Source organism: Triturus cristatus, chromosome 4_1 (genome assembly GCF_964204655.1).
Source record: "Triturus cristatus chromosome 4_1, aTriCri1.1, whole genome shotgun sequence".
NCBI lineage: Eukaryota > Metazoa > Chordata > Amphibia > Caudata > Salamandridae > Triturus > Triturus cristatus.
Genome location: NC_140585.1, coordinates 1,176,034,173 through 1,176,055,714, shown reverse-complemented (window position 1 = coordinate 1,176,055,714; position 21,542 = coordinate 1,176,034,173). Strand labels below are relative to the sequence as shown.

Genomic DNA, 21,542 nt, shown 5'->3' with positions numbered 1-21,542 from the left:
AATGACTGGCAGGGTGAATAAATGGAAGAATGGATGGCAGAGTGGATGGATCACCCTCAAGTCACCCTCACCTCCCTTTACCTCTACCCTCCTCTCAACCCTCAAGACGGCCTCGCCTCCCTTTCCGTCTACCCACCCCTGAACCCTCAAGTCACCTTCACCAGTCACCCTCACCCATCTTTACCTCTATCCAACCCTGAACCCACATCACCCTCTCCTTCCTTTACCTCTACTGACACCTGAACCCTCAAGTAACCCTCCACACCCTTTATCCTCTCACACACTTATTCCAGTAACACAATACACTACATTATGAATCAATCACACAATACTTTGCACTATAAATCAAGATCTCAAATCTAACACGTCCATAGTCTTTTCTCTGTTGAATCTCTTAAGGTATTGAGTGAGCTTCAGCCCATACCGTCTTATTAGAGCACCATCATCCATCTTTCAAAGCCTGAGATCTACAACTGCTGCAAGTAACAGTAACTTGCGCCCTTGTCATGCACTGCTAATTACCTCCCTCATTAAATCACTCATGACAAGTTCTGTGATATCATTGATAACATCACTGAAACGTCGGAAATTACATCAGTGAAGACAACACTGTGCATGAGTTATTGTTATTTTGGCACACGTTAGTTACCTGAGATAACTATAGCTTGTAATTTTCATTGGTTTTGTTAATTTAAAACAATACGTTTTAACTGATATTTTCACCTAACTGTTATATCCCTTAAACTGGTGTTTTAAATTATTTATTGAGTAGGACCCCCCTCTCCCCAACCCCACTTTTTAAAATAATTTCTGTTTTTCTTTATTGGTGACCCCCCTTTTTAATTACCCTTTCCACTCTACACCCCTAAAAATACTCTTACCACCCTATACTCCTAACCACCTCTAAAACCTAAAAATACACTTACCACACTATTCTCTTACCCGCCCCATACTCCAAACATATACCACTTCCCACCTCAAACCCTAAATGATAGTTTACATAAAATTATTTTTCTTGTAACAATATAGTTAGATTCTGCTGTATCGACCAATCATCTATGCCTGTCAATGTGTTACTTGTTCTATTTTTTCTTAGGTGGTTTTGTTTCTTTGTTATTATTTTTGCTCATATCTTATAATGTAATCACTGGCACTGTATGTTTATAGGAAGGTATTTGATTAATGATCATTATTTGTTTAATTTTGAGGTTAGGTAAAATGTTCTGTGACAACATAACGTTTTAAACTCCCCCCCCAAAACCTTGAAATTCTTTGAAATTCACTAGTGACAGTATCTCAAGTAACTATAACTCATCCCCTAAGGTAACTTGCACCCCCGCCATGCGCAGGTTTTTCATCAATAATTTCACTGCAAATGTTGCAGTGATATCAACGGTTCCATAAATTATGTCATAAGGGATGTAATATTTGTGGTAATTAGCAGAGCATGGTGAGGACGCAAGTTCTAGTTACCTTAGAACACGAGTTATAGTTACTTGAGATAACTAGAACCGGTGAATTTCAGTGTTTTAGAGTTTAAAATGTTATGTTGTTTCTCCGCATTGCACCTAACTATGTTACTTTAACCTTTGTGTTTTTCAGTGAATTTCTAGTTTTTCTTTAATGTAAAGTAATATTTAATTACCATGCGTAACTCCAACCCCTTGCATACAACCAACCCCAGGCTGCGCATGGCCTGCGATCATGCCCTGTAGCCAACCCCCGTAAAGGTAGCCAACTCCACATTGCGCAGGGCGTTCGGGCGTGAATGGCAAAGGGTTGGCCACAAGGCTTTACCTGTGGACAATCCCCCGCATGCAGCCAACCACGCTGCTCACAGCCTTCGGCCGTGCATGTGGAGAGTTGGCCACAAGACTCTGGGGCCAACCCCACATGGCACACAGACTTAGGCAATGTGCCGCTGGGGGTTGGGCACATGGCCTGGCGCTGGTGACCCTAATTCCCAGGGCCTTTTTTTCTTTTCTTTTTAAAAAGGACGGTAGCCGTATGGCCCCCAGCCCGTTCCCATTATGGCCCTGGGGATAGGGCCCCCCTCCCTGAGCCTCCTTAGGCCCTGGGAACCCCATCCCCCATGGCCTTTTTTTATTTTTTATTAAGGGGGAAGGGAGGGCGATTTAGGCCTAAAATGGCAGCCAACTCTACCTGATTTAGGTGGTGGCAGTTAATCAGATTTCAACTTTAGATCTGTCTGGATCCGCGGAGGCTCCACATCCCTAGATATACAAAGTTTGTGAGCATCAATTACTCAAAACAAAAAGTAACTGAACGGATTTACACCAAATTACAAAAACCACTTTCTGGACCTAGAACTAACTTTTTGCCTAATTTGCTGTAAATCCATTCAGCGGTTTAGGCTGTAGCTGTGTCTAAAGTTCCTAAGGGGGAAATAAATGGGGAAAACACGTTTTAGGACCCCCCCACACCTTTTCTCAGCCCCCACTTGATGAATCACCCCGAAACTTTCCATGCGCAAACTAGTCAAAAAGTAGCACTTTTTTGGTAAGTTTTGTGGAGCTACATCAAACTGCACCAAAGTTATTAGCAACACAAAAAATGCAGTTCCAATGGAAACATGATCCTAACTGTAACTACCCAGTGTCGACACCAACCAACTCTTTTCACTTCTGGAATACAGGCAAAACAAGTCCCTTGTCTGGGGAAGATTAATCTGTCCTCCATTTTGTGTTATGTCAGACCAGAACTATCCAAAATGGATCCCACTGATCTTGGCAGTCTCACTTTCACCATAATGTAATTAGTATTTGTATAGCGCAGACTACAAAGTCCTTCTACCAGTCATATCACACATTCAGACTTCACACACAAGATATCAGCGCAAAGTACTGGGTGCTGGTCATGTTGGCTTTGTAACTGATGCTGGATTTTGAGATTGTGCAGGCTAGCAAAGGGAGCCAGTGGTGTTCCATCAGGATGGATGTGATATGAGCATATTTCCTTCAGCCCAGTGGCCAAGTGATTCACCTCCAATTTCCTGGTATGTAGACACATAAAGCAGGATGACTCCTTACTCCTAGAAGGTCCAGCTGGCCACGGAGGACTGGACTCTGCAGGAGCCCTGGCTAGAAAGAGAACTGCTGACAAGGCTGCTGTTGGACCCGGCCTCGAAGAATGGCCCTCCGTGCCCCCGCACCACCGAAACCCGGCGCCTGCAGCCCAAGCACGCGGCCCAGCCAGCCCTTCCCACCAGGACACCCGCACCAACCCCGGACATCCCCGTCCATGGCCTCTCTCCTTTCGGCCACCTGGGGCCCGCGTGCCCACTCCATGCAACAAGATGGCCGCCCGGCTCCAGCGCGACCCGGGCCTCGAGGCGCCACTCCGGCTGGAGGACATCACGCTTCCAGGAGATGAGAGAGGGAGGAGCAGTTTCTGTCGCACCTCTAACTCCCCTGGGACGATGGGTTTCAATCGGCCCTCCGGCCTCCCTGCGGGCTGGCTCCGTGCCTGCTGGGTGTCTGGGACTCCTCCTGACCCGGCCCTGAAAGGATCAAAAGACAATAGCAGGAAACCCCGACAAGCGGCCCCCAGGTGACAAGACCCCTGCCTGCACAGACTCCGGACATCAAAGCGGGGTCGACCTATAACAAGGGGTGCTCTGAGACTGTCCGGCAGATTCGACGCTGGAACGACGAGAGCTGCCGACGTGGTCGCGGCTCCTGGAACTGGAACCCACCTGAGCCCTGCTGAGTGACTCGCGGCTCCCTGAAGATCGTAAGACCTCCGAACTCGTACCTGAGCCCTGCTGAGTGACTCGCGGCTCCCTGAAGATCGTAAGACCTCCGAACTCGTACCTGAGCCCTGCTGAGTGACTCGCGGCTCCCTGAAGATCGTAAGACCTCCGAACTTGTACCTGAGCCCTGCTGAGTGACTCGCGGCTCCTTGAAGATCGTAAGACCTCCGAACCTGTACCTGAGCCCGCTGAGTGACTCGCGGCTCCCCCAGACTCTCACGGTCCCGCCGGACCCCGACTCCGACCACGTATCCCCCAGCTCGAGGATTGTGAGCTGTGCGCCGGGTACGTCCCTGCTTTGAACCGATACCAGAGACAGTCCCGCTACCCCCTACCTTTCCGAGACTCTTGAGCCCGTGCTCCCCTTGTACATATTTGCAGTGATACCTATTTGATAAAGCTTGTTTTCTGAGAATACCCAGGGTGGTCTCTCTGTGTCGTGTGGTGCCAGAAGTACGATCCTAGTTGCGAGATTCCTCCTCCTGGGGAATCTCTCGCCAGTGCCCGGCTACAATACTACACGGGTGGGACTCAGGGAAGTCAGGACCCCCTTCCGGGCTCCTCTGAGGTCGCCGTCTAACATTGGTGGCAAGCGACGGGATTCGGGCCCATCACCTAGAGATCGTACAGTGAACAACGGACGCACGACCAACAAAAATGGCAGAAGGAAGCGCCATGAGCTCCGCAGAAACCAACACCAACAGAGTGTTCCAGGTGGAGCACCTAGAAGAATACACACACAAAGAGCTAAAGCAATTTTGCAAAGAACTTAAAATCGCTACCACTGGCCTCAACACTAAGGAAGACTTGCAGAAAGCACTGAAAACTTGGGTGGAGACCGGGGCCTCCCGCCCGGAAGGCACGGGGGAGCGCCCCGACGAAGCCGAACCCCCTCCAAGTGAAAGCAGCAACAATCAGGTGCGAGGCATTGTACCAGACGGGGGCCTATCCCCGGAGGAACTCGCGGACAGAGAGAGAAGCCGCAGTCATGAACTCGAGTTAGCCAAACTCAAAATCGAGGGCGAATTGAAGTTAGCGGAGAAAAAGCTAGCGGTAGAGCAAATGCGCGTACAAGGCGAACTGGAAGAAAAGAAGCTCCAACGGGAGCACGAAGGAAGGAAGCTCCAACTGGAGCACGAACGCAGCTTAAAAGAACTCGAGCAAAAGGCCCGAAATGAGGACGGGAGGCCCTCGGGGAAACCGAGAGACGGCCCCTCCAGCGGAACAGAAGGTCCACATCCCCAAGGATGTGGTCAAGGAATATTATAAAAACGATGACATTCAGCAATGGTTTCGGGCCTACGAGGTCGCCATGACCTCCCATCTGATTCCACAGAAGGACCGGGGGGCGGGGTTGTGGGGGCGGTTTCTGAGCGAAGGAAGGGACACCCTGCTCGACCTACCCCTCTCCCTGCAGACCTCCTACAGCCACATGAAAGAGGCTCTCCTCACGAGATACGGCCTCACCCCAGAAATGTACCGCCAACTGTTCCGGGACTGCAGGAAGATCCCAGGCACCACCTGGGTGGAGTATGTAAACTTTTTCAGTCGGGCCTTCGATGGGTGGGTCAAGGGCAGCAAGGTCACCACCCTTGCCGAACTCACTGATCTCATGCTATGGGAACATCTGGCTGCGAACTGCTTCATAGAGCTACGTCAACATCTGCTGGATAGCAAGCTCACAGATCCCCGGAAGCTGGCTGTGGAGGCTGACCGCTGGACCAACACCCGGGTCTCCCGGGGCATGGTAGGAGAGTACCCCCGAACCAGTCAGGGACCACCCCGCCAGAGAGGGGGAGGGAACCAGGGAGGGCCGAGAGAATCCCAGCCTAGCCCCCCGAAGACACCACCTCCACCTTTCCCGGCGCCCCCCCCACCAGTAACAGGGCCCCCTGGGAGACGAGGACACCGGGTGACCGTCACATGCTTCCGTTGCCAGAAACCCGGGCACTACGCCAATGACCCAGAGTGCCCCATGGCCACCCAAGTCACCCCGGCGAGACAGATAGCCAACGTAGCCCTGGGGGAGGAGGTTGAGGAAGCCGAGGAGTGGGAACCCGCCGCTATGGCCCTAGTATCCCTGGGAAATAGGGAAATGATCCCTGGTAGCCTCCTACCGTCCAACACACAGAAATATGGGCAGCTCATCAGGATCAATGGCCACCAGGTAGAGGCCCTGCGGGACACCGGGGCCAGTATCACCGGTGTCCTCAGGCACCTAGTTCCCGAGGAGCAGATCCTCCCCAATGTCTTTTGCCCAGTAATATCCGCAGACAATAGGGAAAGTATGTGTCAGGTAGCCCTGGTGCCATTTGAGTGGGGAGGGGTGATAGGTAAACTCAAGGTGGCCGTAAGAAACTCCCAGCCGGTCGACTGCCTCTTAGGGAACGACCTGGAGAGTTCTCCCTGGAAGCACGTAGAGCGCAAAGCCCACCTAGGAATGATGGGACTCCCCGAGTGGGTGTGTGCCACCACCCGATCTATGACAGCCCGACTCACCCCCGGGAGAGAAGTCGAGGGCACCCCGGTCGAAGAAACCCGTACCGTCCCCGCCGAGGGTCCTCCCGTTCCCCCATCGGAAGGGTCCGTCGCCAGCGACGAACCCGCACCATCCGACCCCGCCCCGGTCCCCGAGTTGGGGGATCTACCCGAGTTGGCCCATTGGCGCCACGAGGGCGGGCCCACCCGGGAAGAATTTTGCCGGGAGCAAGCCACCTGTCCTTCCCTGATCGGGCTGCGGCGCCAGGCCGAGGGCCAAGCCGCCGGTGACCAGACCGGAACGCACCGAATCTATTGGGAGAATAACATCCTGTATAGTGAGCAGAAATCGGTGGAGCTGGGATCCGGACGGGTACTGGTGGTACCCCTCCGCTTCCGAGATTTCCTCCTGGACTTAGCCCACGATGTCCCCCTCGCCGGTCACCTGGGTCAGGACAAGACCTACAGCCGTCTCGTGACCCATTTTTTTTGGCCTAAGATGAAAGCAGCGGTAGAGGCGCACTGCAAGTCCTGCCCCACGTGCCAAGCCAGTGGGAAGAGTGGGGGGAAGCGCAAGGCTCCCCTCCAACCCTTCCCAGTCGTCAGTACCCCCTTCGAACGAGTCGGAATCGACATCGTGGGGCCACTGGACCCCCCCACCTCCCAAGGTCACCGTTTCATCTTGGTCCTAGTAGACCACGCCACCCGCTATCCGGAGGCTATTCCCCTGCGCACCATTACGGCCCCCGTGGTGGGCCGGGCCCTGATGGGGATCTTTTCCAGGGTGGGTTTCCCCCGCGCGGTCGTGAGCGATTGCGGCACTAATTTTATATCAAGGTATATGACGTCCCTGTGGCAACAATGTGGGGTGTCCTATAAGTTCACCACTCCATACCATCCCCAAGGGAACGGCCTAGTAGAGAGGTTTAATAGGACTTTGAAAGGGATGATCGCTGGCCTAGAAGAGCCCCTCCGGCGTAAGTGGGACGTCCTGCTCCCTTGCCTCTTGTTCGCTTACCGGGAGGTCCCCCAGAAGTCCTTAGGATTCAGCCCGTTTGAATTACTCTATGGGCACCCCGTCCGAGGTCCCCTCAGTTTGGTTAAGGAAGGGTGGGAGGCAGCACCCCAGGCCACCCCCCGAGATGTGTTCCAATATGTCCTGGCCCTCCGGAACCAGACCAGGAGGTTCCGAGAACTGGCCGAGGCCAACCTGGAGGCGAGTCAAGAAGAGATGAAGCGCTGGTACGACCAGAATGCTACTCTGGTCGAGTTCCAGCCGGGCCAGCAGGTATGGGTCATGGCCCCCGTGAAGCCTGGCGCCCTCCAGGACCGATGGACTGGGCCCTACAAAGTGGTTGAGAGGAAGAGTCAAGTCACCTACTTGGTGGACGTCCAGTCGCCTCGGGATCCCCTCCGGGTCCTGCACGTGAACCGCCTCAAGCCTCACTTCGTGCGGACAGAACTGAGCCTTCTGCTGGCCACCGATGACGGGGCCGAAGATGAGTCGGATCCCCTCCCGGACCTCCTGTGTGTCAAGGAGCAGGATGGCTCCGTGGAAGGAGTGAACCTCTCCCCAGCCCTCACTGCCCAGCAACAAGCGGACTGCCGCCAGCTCCTCAGACAATTTTCCGACCTCTTCTCCCTGACCCCCCCGGGTCACCAACTGGTGTGTTCACGATGTGGACACCGGGGACAGCCCGCCGGTGAGACACCGAGCCTACCGGGTTCCTGACCGGGTCCGGTCCTGCATTCAAGCTGAAGTCTCGAAGATGCTGACCCTGGGGGTGATCGAGCCCTCAGACAGTCCCTGGGCCAGCCCCGTGGTCCTGGTTCCGAAGGCAGCAGCCCCCGGTGTCGCCCCCGAGCTCCGGTTCTGCGTGGATTACCGGGGGCTCAATGACGTTACCCGAGCCGATGCCCACCCCATTCCACGAGCCGACGAGCTCATTGACCGACTAGGGGCCGCCCGGTTCCTCAGCACTTTCGACCTCACCTGCGGCTACTGGCAGATTGCGCTCACCGAAGGGGCCAAGGAACGGTCTGCTTTCTCCACCCCCGATGGGCACTACCGCTTCCGCGTGATGCCCTTCGGGATGAAAAATGCCCCGGCCACTTTCCAGAGACTGGTAAATAGGGTCCTGGCTGGGCTAGAACAGTTCAGCGCGGCCTATCTGGACGACATCGCTGTCTTCAGTTCAGAGTGGAGTGAGCACCTCCAGCACCTCCGGAGAGTGCTAACCGCCCTGCGCCAGGCAGGCCTCACCGTAAAAGCCAGCAAGTGCCAGATCGGGCAAGGATCCGTGGTCTACCTGGGGCACCAAGTCGGGAGTGGCCAGGTCGCCCCTCTACAGCCAAAGATCGACGCCATCCTGGCCTGGGACCCACCCATCACCCAAACGGAAGTCCGAGCCTTTCTGGGACTCACGGGCTACTACCGCCGATTCATTCGGGGGTATGGCAGCCTGGTCGGCCCTCTCACTGAACTCACGTCTAAAAAACAGCCAAAGAGGGTGCAGTGGACGGCTGCCTGCCAGGAAGCTTTCGATGCTCTAAAAAAGGCCATGTGCACTGCCCCCGTCCTCCAGGCTCCCGACTACACCAAGGAGTTCATAGTCCAGACCGATGCCTCCGAGCATGGCATTGGGGCCGTCCTGTCCCAAATGAATGATCAAGGCCTAGACCAGCCCGTCGCCTTCCTCAGTCGGCGGCTGCTACCCCGAGAACAGAGGTGGAGCACCATAGAGCGCGAAGCCTTTGCCGTGGTCTGGGCACTCAAAAAACTACGACCCTACCTGTTCGGCACCCATTTCAGAGTCCAAACTGACCATCGGCCCTTGCGATGGCTCATGCAGATGCGAGGAGAAAACCCCAAGCTACTGCGGTGGTCAATCTCCCTCCAGGGAATGGACTTCACCGTAGAACACCGCCCTGGTACGGACCACGCCAACGCTGACGGCCTCTCCCGGTTCTTCCGCCTCAGCGAAGAGAACCCCCCAAGGTGATGGGCAGTTCTCTCCGGCTTTCAGCTGGGGGGGACGCGTGTTGGACCCGGCCTCGAAGAATGGCCCTCCGTGCCCCCGCACCACCGAAACCCGGCGCCTGCAGCCCAAGCACGCGGCCCAGCCAGCCCTTCCCACCAGGACAACCGCACCAACCCCGGACATCCCCGTCCATGGCCTCTCTCCTTTCGGCCACCCGGGGCCCGCGTGCCCACTCCATGCAACAAGATGGCCGCCCGGCTCCAGCGCGACCCGGGCCTCGAGGCGCCACTCCAGCTGGAGGACATCACGCTTCCAGGAGATGAGAGAGGGAGGAGCAGTTTCTGTCGCACCTCGAACTCCCCTGGGACGATGGGTTTCAATCGGCCCTCCGGCCTCCCTGCGGGCTGGCTCCGTGCCTGCTGGGTGTCTGGGACTCCTCCTGACCCGGCCCTGAAAGGATCAAAAGACAATAGCAGGAAACCCTGACAAGCGGCCCCCAGGTGACAAGACCCCTGCCTGCACAGACTCCGGACATCAAAGCGGGGTCGACCTATAACAAGGGGTGCTCTGAGACTGTCCGGCAGATTCGACGCTGGAACGACGAGAGCTGCCGACGTGGTCGCGGCTCCTGGAACTGGAACCCACCTGAGCCCTGCTGAGTGACTCGCGGCTCCCTGAAGATCGTAAGACCTCCGAACTCGTACCTGAGCCCTGCTGAGTGACTCGCGGCTCCCTGAAGATCGTAAGACCTCCGAACTCGTACCTGAGCCCTGCTGAGTGACTCGCGGCTCCCTGAAGATCGTAAGACCTCCGAACTTGTACCTGAGCCCTGCTGAGTGACTCGCGGCTCCTTGAAGATCGTAAGACCTCCGAACCTGTACCTGAGCCCGCTGAGTGACTCGCGGCTCCCCCAGACTCTCACGGTCCCGCCAGACCCCGACTCCGACCACGTATCCCCCGGCTCGAGGATTGTGAGCTGTGCGCCGGGTACGTCCCTGCTTTGAACCGATACCAGAGACAGTCCCGCTACCCCCTACCTTTCCGAGACTCTTGAGCCCGTGCTCCCCTTGTACATATTTGCAGTGATACCTATTTGATAAAGCTTGTTTTCTGAGAATACCCAGGGTGGTCTCTCTGTGTCGTGTGGTGCCAGAAGTACGATCCTAGTTGCGAGATTCCTCCTCCTGGGGAATCTCTCGCCAGTGCCCGGCTACTATACTACACGGGTGGGACTCAGGGAAGTCAGGACCCCCTTCCGGGCTCCTCTGAGGTCGCCGTCTAACAGCTGCCTAGAAGGAGTGGCTCGGCCTCGGAGGAACTTTCCCAGCATTTGGTGACCAGTGTGATTGTGAAAAGTGAGGCATTTTGCCGTACTAAAACCTGTTTCAGCTGGACCTAGAGTGATGGTAACTGGCCTCATTGATCCCGCCCTTCTACAGCTTCCAGCCTTGTTCTGCTGGTGAATTTTGAGCACCAAAAAGTAAACCATAAGTCTAAAGGTAAAACCTTGAAACAGGGCAATGCAGTAAAATCTATCCCAGTGGTGAAGCGATGTTGACAGCTGTGAAATCAAGTTTGTCCCTCTTTCAGCTTTTGGTTTCCATAATCTGCGGTTTTAGTGGGAGCCCGACGATGACCTCCCATTTCAAGTTTCAAGTTTATTTTTATTATACATAGTTACTAAAAACCATTACACTGTTGTGAAATTATCAGGATAAAAAATCATTGTGGTTCAGCAGTAAAAAAATTGATACATATGATAAAAATAATGTGCGGTGCTTACATACATATACACCAAAAAACTGATAAAACCATTCAATGGGTGCCGTTAAACCGTGACAGAAAAAAAAGAGCCCTAATGAATATGCAGTGCAGTGCTACGTGGCTGTGATAATAATGGTTAATGAGGCCTACAATGTGCATCGTTTGTGTATGACAATAGGGCCAGGCAGCCAAATGGCAAAATGCAAAAAGTGCGTACATATCAGGAAGAGGCTCTTAGTAGATGAGCGGTAGCTAGGAGTTGTCCCATTTTAGGGTGCTCTTTTTTGAGTTGTTGAAATTAAGTTTAAGGAAGCAGCTTCCGGTTGGCATGTCGGGTTCTTCATTGTCTGCTTAATGCTAGAGTGGTTTGTGCGCTCTTGTGATGTTGTTAATTTTTTGTTACAGCAGTGGAAGGAATTCGACCACTCTGCAATTCAGTTGTATGGCCCCTAAACCAAACCTGCCCACACTGCTTACCTCCTGGTGCGGGTTCCTAGCTGCTTGAGAGGAGTCTTCAGCAGCTGTATCCTAACTTGCGGCAGCGCCATGCTTGTGCAGATTAGGTGCAGAATATCTCCTGGGCCTGTGTCGCACAAACTGCAAGTGCTTGGTAAGCATGCCCTCTGCCATGGTGGAAGGTTCTTGACGCATGGAAGAATACCCAGGCGGTACTTTAAAATTTTTAATTTGAGAGTTTTAGGGGAACCCTGATAGACGTATTTTTGAGGTGCAGATGATTTGTAAGAGTTCAGGGTCATCCAGGCATGAGATCTGGCCAAAAACAGAGCCTTGTCCTCCAGCAGTGAGATTTGTTTGACAGACTTCCAGACCAATTGTTTAAAGAATGTGTGTTGTAGCTGAGTGTTCCAGAGGTTAGTGAGCCTTGTGATCTCGAGAGATTCTTGTAGGTAGCGTCTGCCTGGAGAGGTTTCTCTAAGCTGGAGTTCTTGCCATAGCAGCTGATTTAGAGTATTTGAGGCTGAGAATCTAATCTTATTCCAGCAGATGATATAGTCGCCGTGCCTGGCCAGCGATTGTTTCACTAAGCCGAACTCCAACCTTATTTGAGCTGGTGAAGTGTATTTTGGAAGGCTGGACATGGTTCTGTACGCCATGATCAGGGAGATATCCAGTTGCTTAGCATCTCTCCCCTGCAATGCTTCGCTTCCGTAAGTTAACGTGGGGAGTAGCTTGGCCTGTGCTACCTTCAGGAGGGGGCAGAGTGAGGGCCCCATCATTTTTGATGACAGGTTTTCCATCGTTGTCGCCTAGACCAGGCCTCTCCTTCTGATTTGTGTTTTTCTGGCGAGTGGAGGAACCTTCCTTATCAATTATGACACCTAGATATTTGTAATCCGTGGAGGATTTGATAAGAGCACCTCCCAGGTGCCACCTTATCTGCTGCCGCCTTTTGCTGTTTACCGTCATGGTCCGTGTTTTCTTGAAATTTATTTTTAGGTTGTCCGCGGCATATTTTTGCATTTCGACGAGTAGATGTTGGAGACCAACGTATGTGTGGCTAAGCAACACCACATCATCAGCATACATAAGGTTGGTCAGTGACTTACCTTCAAACCTTGGTGCGTGTGCGTTGCTGATGTTAAGAGCTTGAGGGAGGTCGGCCATATAGAGGTTAAACAGAGTGGGTGCGAGCACATAACCCTTCTTCATGCCTTTGGTTCTGGGGACTTTCCTAGAGAGGTGAGTTCCCCCTCCCAACTTCACCTGTACCCAGGTGTCAGTGTTTAGAAGTTGCAAGATTTCCTGGGGAATTCCCCAGCGTGCCAGCTTCCTCCAGAGTTTCCCCCAGTCATCATTATCAAATGCAGCACTAAAGTCAATGAAGCATAGATGTAGTTGCAGGTTGGCTATTTTGGTCGCATCAATAAGAAGAGAGTGTGCAAGGTGTTTGGCGTCTGCAAAATGTCTGGTACAACAACAGTCTGGTTTAGCGGTATTATTTTATTGGCTTCCACCCAGGCTGTAAGGTCCTTCAAGATGGTGCCTGCAAAATACTTTGCCTCATTGTCGACCAAGGCCACTAGGTGGTAGTTGCTAGGCCGGGCCTTATCACTGCTCTTGTAGATGGGTGCAATCGGCGAGCCTTTCCATGCTTTGGGTATTCTGCCTTGTGACCTGACTTCCAAAAATAAAGGTTGCAGTAATTTAGCCCAGTCAGCCGGTTTATGTTTGAATAGGGTCAGTGGGATTCCATTCGGACCCTGAGCCCCCTCTCTTCTTCCTTTTGCGATCTGCTTCTTGATAGCCGATAGAGGAGGGTCGCCTGGCTCGCACTCTAAGGTTTTGAATGGATCGGGCACGTTCAACCCCAGCATCGCCTTGGGTCCTTCTCCCGGGCGATCACATGATGTCCATCCGTTTAGTTCCATTGAGCAGATGCCCCTGGCTTTGTTGTTAAAATGCTTAGATAGAAATGTAAGCCACTATTCCTCTGAGATGTGTGATGAGGTTCCCTTGTGGTGTGGGCGAATTTATGGCATTCACCTTTTTCCAGAATCAGGTGCTGTCGTTATGGTTTGTATCATGAAGCAGCTTTGCCCAGATTTCGTCTTTTTGCTCTTTATTAATTTCCCATTTCAGTTTCTTCAGAAATGTCCGTCAGTCTCGCAAGTGTGTGCTTGCATTTAAGTCCCTAAGATGTCTTCTCAGGCGCCTTGGGGTGAAATTTATACATTTCTTGAGCATTTTTAGTTTGTCACCTTGTGCTTTGGAGATCTGGTTTCTCAGGCCGGATGTCCGGTCAGAGTCTGCTTTCGATGGCGGTGTGCCCCGGAGGCTTAAGAGCTTTTCGGTAAAGTATTCCCAGTATGTTTTTCTGTCAGTTGTGCCTGTTGCTGTTGACTGGAAAAGATAATTTGCTGTTTTTGACAAAGACTCTGCGGTTGTTGCTGCACATTTGATCCTCCTTAAATTTGAGGTAAAGATAGGCACCAAAGCTAATTCTTGTTGGATGGCGGAGGTTGTGGAGGCTGCCAATAGAATTTCCTGTGGCCATTGGTCGCTGTCCCCCATTCTAAACCCATGAATTAAGAGAAACAGAGAGAGACATGCAAACGTGTATCTAATATTGAACATGATGAATTAGTGTAGTGTGCGTGAATGGGGGCAGAGTCTTCAGGGAATCTGCCTTTGAGAGCCCTGAGGTTTAGATGTTCTAGGTCTTCCAAGAGACGGTTTTTCTTGCGGCTCCTGCTTGCGATTGGCGGGGCGCATTTTGGCGGGATATTGCAGAGTTAAGTGAGGATGACGGTCTCTTTACCTCCCAATGTGCCAAAGAGATGTTGATTTAGGTCTCCAGTTACAATGAAGTATGGGGTGTCCATCTCAGATATGAAGCTGGGTACTTGGGCTATTAAGTTTTCTGAGTCTTTGGTTTTCCGCTTTGGGTTGACGTAAGTGTTGACTAGGACCACCTCGTCTTGTCCTCCATAAAGAGCGAAGGCGATCTTCACTGCGGAGGTGGCCGGTGCAGGGGAGCCGACCAGAGCCGCTGAGGTGACTCTTTGTGGAGACGTAGCTGGCCAGCCCTCCCGAGTGGTGTCCAAATTTGTTGTTCATTGTGGCCGGTGTGGAAAAACACATATAGCTTTGAATGTAATGCGGTAATGTGAGCATGTGTCCTGCAGCATAATTATGCCGAAAAGCTTGAGGTATTGCAAAAAGTCCTGATCCATGGTTTTTGTAGATAGGCCGTTTATGTTCCACGAGCAGAGGCAGAGTTGGTTTGGCGTCGCCTGCATCTCTCAGACCATTTTGTGTTGGTCGTCATTGTCTTCCTGTGGAGATGGTTATTGTCCGAGTGATTGACCTGAAAGCAGGCGATCTGCTCCGCATGGCAGGTGCTGCCCAAGAGCTCTTTTGTCTGTCCGTCCTCAAATTGCCCCCTGCTGAGGTGATTGACACAGAGCCCCTCTGATCACTGAATTTGGGCCCCCCTGGGGTTTAATGGATGCTCACCTCTACATGGGGGCCAGAAAAGGTGGTGGGTACGCTGGAGTTCGATACGGTGCAATGTCTATCCCCAAGATTTCAGGATGCCCTGTTTAGCTATAGCTTTCTGGGCGACTTGCTGATATCCATGTGGCCTTAGTGGCCACAGACATTGAGGGTTCTGTGGGGCGAATAAATTCTATCAAAAATATGTCAGTTGAGCTCAGATCAGTAAGAGTTGGAATTGCTTGCAGGAGCCTTAGAATATTCCCCCTGTTCAGGGAGTCATGATGTCCTTTTGATGTGAACATGGGATAAAGGAGAGTGGCGTGAGTTGCCTCATGCATGTCTCCCTGCAGCAATATTTTCTATTGAAGTTCTTTGGCAGACGCTGGGGTGCCAGGTTGACGCCTGCTGTATAGCGCTGCCTTTGCCTGGGTTTCAGCGAACTTGCAGTTATGTCAGGCTCAAAAAATCTGAAAAATGGTACTAGTCCTGCAGGCCTAGTACCTTGAAAAATCTCCTCGACCTAACAGTAACCTACTTGACCTCCGCTCTCTGAAAGCGGAGCAAATGTAACAAGATAACAAGATTTAAAGGCATCTTTATTGCTCATTAGCTTTGTGAGCAATAAAAAGGCCTTTAAATCTTGTTATCCTGTCACATTTTCTCCGTTTTCTAAGACAGAGGACAAAAGTTAGTATGTTTTCCTACTCGCCAGAAAGGGCGAGTAGGACCTAAAAATAGCTCGATCTCATTAAATTTACCTCGCAAATGCGAGCGGTCGAGTGGCTCTATCTCAAGTGTTGTTGTTGGCCCGGAGCTTGCCTCTGTAGGGGAATGCTTAGGGAGGTGCAGTGTGTTCTGCTCGAACTGAACTGCGTGGTGCTCTCGCTGAGCTGCATGGTGCCTTCCAGACCGTGAGTTGGTCGGTAAGGGCAGGTTTTCTGGGTTGTGCGCTGCCGTCCAGGACTGCCAAATATTGCTGCTGGGGACTTTAGTGCCAGCTTCCTTGCTTGTATCCTTTTGTGACTTGGGACTCTTTGGGGCTGCCTCCAGCGACGCTGATTTGAACCCCTCCTTTGCTGTAGACTGTTACGAGTGCCCTGAGGTTGTAAAGCGGGCGGAGGGCCTCCGTTTGGTTCTGATCGTTCAAGCCTCAGCTTGCTGCTTCTGGGGAGCCTTCTTTAATTGCAGTGGAGCTATAACCCCATTTCCATTCTCTTTTATTTGGCATGTGCTCCTGTTCCAGGTTTTGTGAGAAAAAGGGGCCTCCTTGGTCTGATTAATTATTTGGCAGGGGGGGTCTCTGGTATGAGTATTGACAGAACCAGGTTTAGAGGGGAGTTGTGTGTGTTGGCGGGAGAAAATTGGGTAGAAGATTGTGGGCTTCTCATCAGTTTTCTGATTGCGCCCTTTCCTTCTCCGGTGGCGTCGTTGTTGGGCATTTAGCTTCAAGGTATACATTCCTTCTTGGGGCTCTGTCATCATGCCTTTGTGTCCCTGGCAGCCCGGCAGATTCCTTGATGACCGGTCCAGTCTGCTGAATTTGGTGATGCAGTATCTCGCTGTTTGCAGTTGTCTGGTGCCCCTCTAGCGGTCCTGGTGTCGAGGAGCTGCCGCTTAGCAGCTTGTTTTCGGATCAGATTGTTGCAGGACTCATCTCCCGTAATAGGTTGTTTAGGATTGAGGGCAGAGTAGTAAGTTTGTCAACTATGTAGCTGCATCTGCAATTGAGTTGGACCTCAGATTGAACACTTGTAATTAAGCCGTTCAGGGCCCCCAGTTTCTCATCGATGCCTGCGGTGAACAGAGCCTAGGTGTTTAAGAGTGAGAGTTGGATATCCATCTTTTCAGACTGATATTGGAGCGCCTCGACGGCCAGTTGTATCGTGTTTAAGAGGGAGGCCCAGGTACTGCTGACTTTCTCTTTAGGGTGCGCCCCCCTCTTGAGTTTGTCTTCGGACTCCTCCCCGGCCATTTGGCTGGGGCTTTGGGAGCGCAGTTGAGGAACCTTCTCTGGGGTAGCGTTCTGTTGCGGGTCAGGTGAGTCAGCAGTGAGCATTTCCTCCTGTTCTTGTATGTTCAAATAGGATAGTACTACCGTCCCCCCCTCTTGACAGATCAGATCAGCAGACCCCCCTGTTTCTTCAGAAGGTCTTGGCGGAGGGAGTGATGTCCAAAGTTGTGAAGGTGGCGGCTCTGGGGTTGATACATTTGTGGCTACAGGCCGCTGTGATGCTGCAGGCGCGGTATTTCTGCATGTCGATAGTTGTCTGAGACTGCTTTGAAGGCCTTGTTCTGCCTGCTGGACCCTCTCAGAGCATGTCGGACATAGGGCGCTGTTCTCCTTTTGTGTCGGGGAAGAACAGACCTCTAAGTTGCATTCTGGAGTACATACTGAAGTGGGTTCTAATTGGTTAGATAGCATGGACCTTTTGTAACGGTGTTCCTCTTGTGTGAGACCCAATGGGCTAGCTGCCTCTGCGAGTGAGAGCTCGTGAGATATTGGCACCCCCTCTGTGCCCTGCAGTAAAGCCTGTTCCCGGACTGATTCTGATTCTAATTTTGATTCCGGTTCTGAGCAGTTGGTTGCCTGGGGCTTGTTTTGAACTTGCTGTACTGGTGCTTGTACTTGTAGTGAGATAATCGAGCTCTGGGTTCCTTGAAGCTTTGCGAGCCTGGGAGGGAGCTGATTTTTTCCCCCTGTGCCGAGTGTGGCCATCCCATTTCAATATGCGTTTGCTTTAGACTTACTCCGCAAGCAGAGTTTGAGCTAGAGAAATTATAGCCTGAGACCCAAGGTAAAAACTTAGACCAGTGTGTCCTATTTGATTTACTTGACGACCTCTCCATCGTGGTCAAATACAAAATGACTTTTTCATTTGAACTTTTTGCCTTAAAATGTAAAACAAATTCATATCTGTGGTTCTCATTATCCAATTTATACTTTGGTGGATTTTATTTTTCTTATCAAGTTGTTTGGTCTGAAGTGGCTTTGGAATGGTTGATACTTCTTTAACTTAATTCAATGAGGAATTGGCCGCTGCTTATGCCGTAGCTATACGGGGATGAGCTGGGCTTCTTATTTTGCTGTGTTGAGGTCTATAGTTTATCAAGTTAGTAAGGGGTGCCCCTTTAGCTAGGAAAGCTGCATTCCTGATAGCTCTGGAATATGGGCAAGTTTCTAATTTATTTTTATTGCATTCTTCCCTTAAAAGTATATTATGTTCCTGAGTATGTCAATATATAAAAAAGAATCTGGAGGGATTAGACAAGGACTCATCATAGTAACTAATTAGGAAATTGTAGGGTATCGAGCCTATGACAATTTTAGGTGCCTAGCTCAGGAATAAGCCTACTCTGGATACATTTCATGATTCGGATACCTGTAAGAAGAGCTGCCCCAGACAGTGCTTAGACCCATAGTTTGCTGTTCTAATGAAAGGGCTCTATTTACTCACTTGCACTCATCCCACGAGTTTTGTGTGTCTTTCAAAGACAATGAAATAAAATTAACAGTTAAAGAGACATAAAAAGGACTCCCCATTTATATAACGTTGTGACTAATGTTCACTGTTCTTTTCCAGGTACTTATCGTGGACCACACAAGTATGAGGATCCTGTCATCGTGCTGCAAGATGTCGGACATCCTTGCCGAAGGTATCACAAGTAAGTGAACCAGAATAGGGAAGAGGAAAATTGGGGGTCTGGGAGCATTTTGACTCGTGTAGATATCAACAAGTGCACTCCCTAATTCAAAACATAGTTTACGGTTAATTTATTGAGGGGGGGTCACATGTCTGCACACAGGCTAATAAAATTTCACACAAGGTAGGGGCTGTCAGAAAACTCAAATGAAAAACACTCAGAGAGAGCAGAACTCCAAATGTCTTTGTGAAAAACATGGAGAAAGAAGTTGGAATTGCGAGAACTGCTAGTTATATTTGGTGGTGCATTCAATCAAGGAGAATTGTCCATTGTGTAAGCCACCCCATTATGACTTGGCATCGCCGCTTGTTCTTGCTTGTGTCCTTAGCAAGAAGGAATGCAATGGTGTTTTGAACTTATGTTGGAGTACACCTGATGTTTGTCCTTAATCATACCCAATACCTTACATCAACCAAATTGTTAGTGGTAAATAGATAGGGTGCTATATATCGGGGACTCTGACGCCTGTAGTCCAGTCTGTTAATGTTTAAAACTGTCAAACGGACACAAGCACAACTGCTTGGAAATGCTACGGTGACCTCAAGCTTAGTCTGCCACGTCTTTTCATTTAGTAGAAGCTGCCAAGCTCCGTGGGAAGGATACAGGTTCCTTGAGGGATCCCTCATGACTTTGGTCTACCCCCAATCTCATCCTTGCATTTTCCACTGAGTGTTCCCAGTACAGTTGTAGACAAGTACCAAAGTTCAAATGGATACGGTCATGACAGACTCTGGAGATGGGAACATGCCTACTACTTTGTTTCTATGCCCCCAACCCGGCTCCCTTTCATTATCTCTAAGATTCTGCTCTGCCACCCCTGCTCAGAAAGTGCTACATTCTGTCCTTGAAATTCAATGTCCAAAGTCCTAGCAAGGCGAAGGACAGGTACAGTTCTCTTGTAGCAATCAGACTAACTGTTTTTTGCTCCCCAATTAAGCTTCCTGAAACGTGTATAAGCCAAGACAGGCACTACACTACACTTTTTTCTCTGTCCCTTCCGTTTCTCTCCATTCTATCTCCTCTAGCGAGTTAGGGTACAATATCATAACAGCATGGTTTAGCCGTTGTGTAATATTCTTCCTATCAACAGCAATGCAATATGATGCCAGAAAGTACACATACAAGGGGATTGAGCATTTAGTGGCAAGGGGTTCAATGCAGTACAGGTGAAGTACATTTAAACATGCCAATAAAAAGAACACATTGTTAAAATGGAGTGTTTGTGTCGAAATTGTTTCCAATGGCATGTAAACATTATGGGGTCAAAAAAAGTTTCCACAAATACATTGAATTGGAAATTTACGTGATTCGTTTTTAGGTTGAAGTCTACCAGATAGCAGAGGTAAAGACCTCTGGTCGAAGCCTACCAGGCAGCGCACCTGTCTGGTTTGCTAAAGACATCTTAGGGACATTCTAGGACTGCATTCCACTCAATGCTTACCATTAGCTTTGTGATTTGTAGCTCTCATTTTCTGGCTTTCTATTTGCTGTCTCTATTTGCTTTAGGCTGTCCAGCTTGAGTTTGTTCCTTCAATTGACCAAACCTTGTTTAGTGCTTTTCTCCACAGACACGCTTTCTGTAAACAGGCCTTTAATTCTTGTTCTTATCTTGTCACATTTGCTGTGCATTCGAAGACAAATGTCATGCTAACTCTTCCAGGGAGCTTGTTGTTAAATTTTCTCACTTTTAAGTCAGAGATAGAAAAATAATGTGACAATCCTGTTGATTAGCCATGTTAGAGGAGAGGGTGTAGGATTTTTATTTTCTAGCACACAACAAAAAAATCAGCATTGGCAAAGCTAGTAGGTCTCACCTTTTGGCTGTCAAAGCAAACCCACTGGCTTTCCCAATGTTTTTTTAGGTCCCGCGGAGCCAGCGCATGCTCTGCTCGGAGAGACATTTAGTAGGTGCTTTTTGAAAGTGCTACTGGCTGGCCTAGCACTTGCGTTCACGCACGCAGCCGCCATCTGTCTCCTCCGTCACAGACTTTTACTTTTGGCGCTGTTGCGCACGCACCACTCGCACGCGTGGCCGGACTCTTCGAGTCACTGCTGTCTGAGCAAGTGGTCCCGGCCACGCTCAATACCACGCAAATCACCTATAGTCAAATACAACGTAAGCGCCCCACTGAACACAGAGGCGCAGTAATAACCCCTGCGTCAATGGCCCACTCGGGATGGCGTATGTTACAATAAACACAGGAAAACTGAAAACTGCTTAGAGTGGAAATGCCAAAAGTGAAAGTCCGTGACGGAGGAGACAAATGGCGGCTGCGCAATAGTATGACATTTTCTGCCGGAGCTTGAAAATCGGAGAGGTTCTCTTTGTTCGCTGTCTCTGTAAGGCTTGTGAAATAGTTAAAAAATAGAGTTTCTCCGGTTGTAGCTCAAACTGTCAGTTGAAATTAGAATTGAGTTCACCCTTTTACAAGAAGACAAGAGACTAAAGGGCGAATAGAAAACAATGTTGAAGAAGGAGTGGAACTGAATAACCGGGCGCTAACCCGTTCCTGTGTTTATTGTAACATACTCCACCAAAATCGACCCCACCCTACCCCACTTCACTCCAAACTACTACCCCACTCCAATTAATCCTACTCTAATCTTTCCACTCTATTCCAATCTACCCTACTCTAATTCTCCCAATCTATCCCACTACTCGTACCCAATCTATCTCGCTCCACTTTAATCATGACTCCACTCCAATCTATCCAACTCCACTCCAACCTACCCACTCCAGTCCACCCACTCTACCACACTTCCTGCCCAGTCTACCCCCTCCACTTCACTCCAGTCGACCACATGCCACTCCAATATACCCCAATCTGCCCCACTCCAATCTACTGCACCCCATCCAAATCTGCCCACACCACTCCAATCTAACA

The 21,542-nt window shown here is 50.6% G+C and overlaps 1 protein-coding gene across 1 annotated transcript in view; it reads left to right on the top strand.

Annotated features, from left to right (window-relative positions):
* The window catches only part of STXBP2 (syntaxin binding protein 2), a 290,447-nt gene that overhangs the window by 50,221 nt on the left and 218,684 nt on the right, over positions 1 to 21,542 (top strand). Inside the window, exon 3 of the mRNA XM_085654395.1 lies at positions 18,537 to 18,618. Coding sequence (XP_085510521.1) covers positions 18,537 to 18,618 — 82 coding nt within the window. The remainder of the gene's footprint in view (positions 1 to 18,536; positions 18,619 to 21,542) is intronic.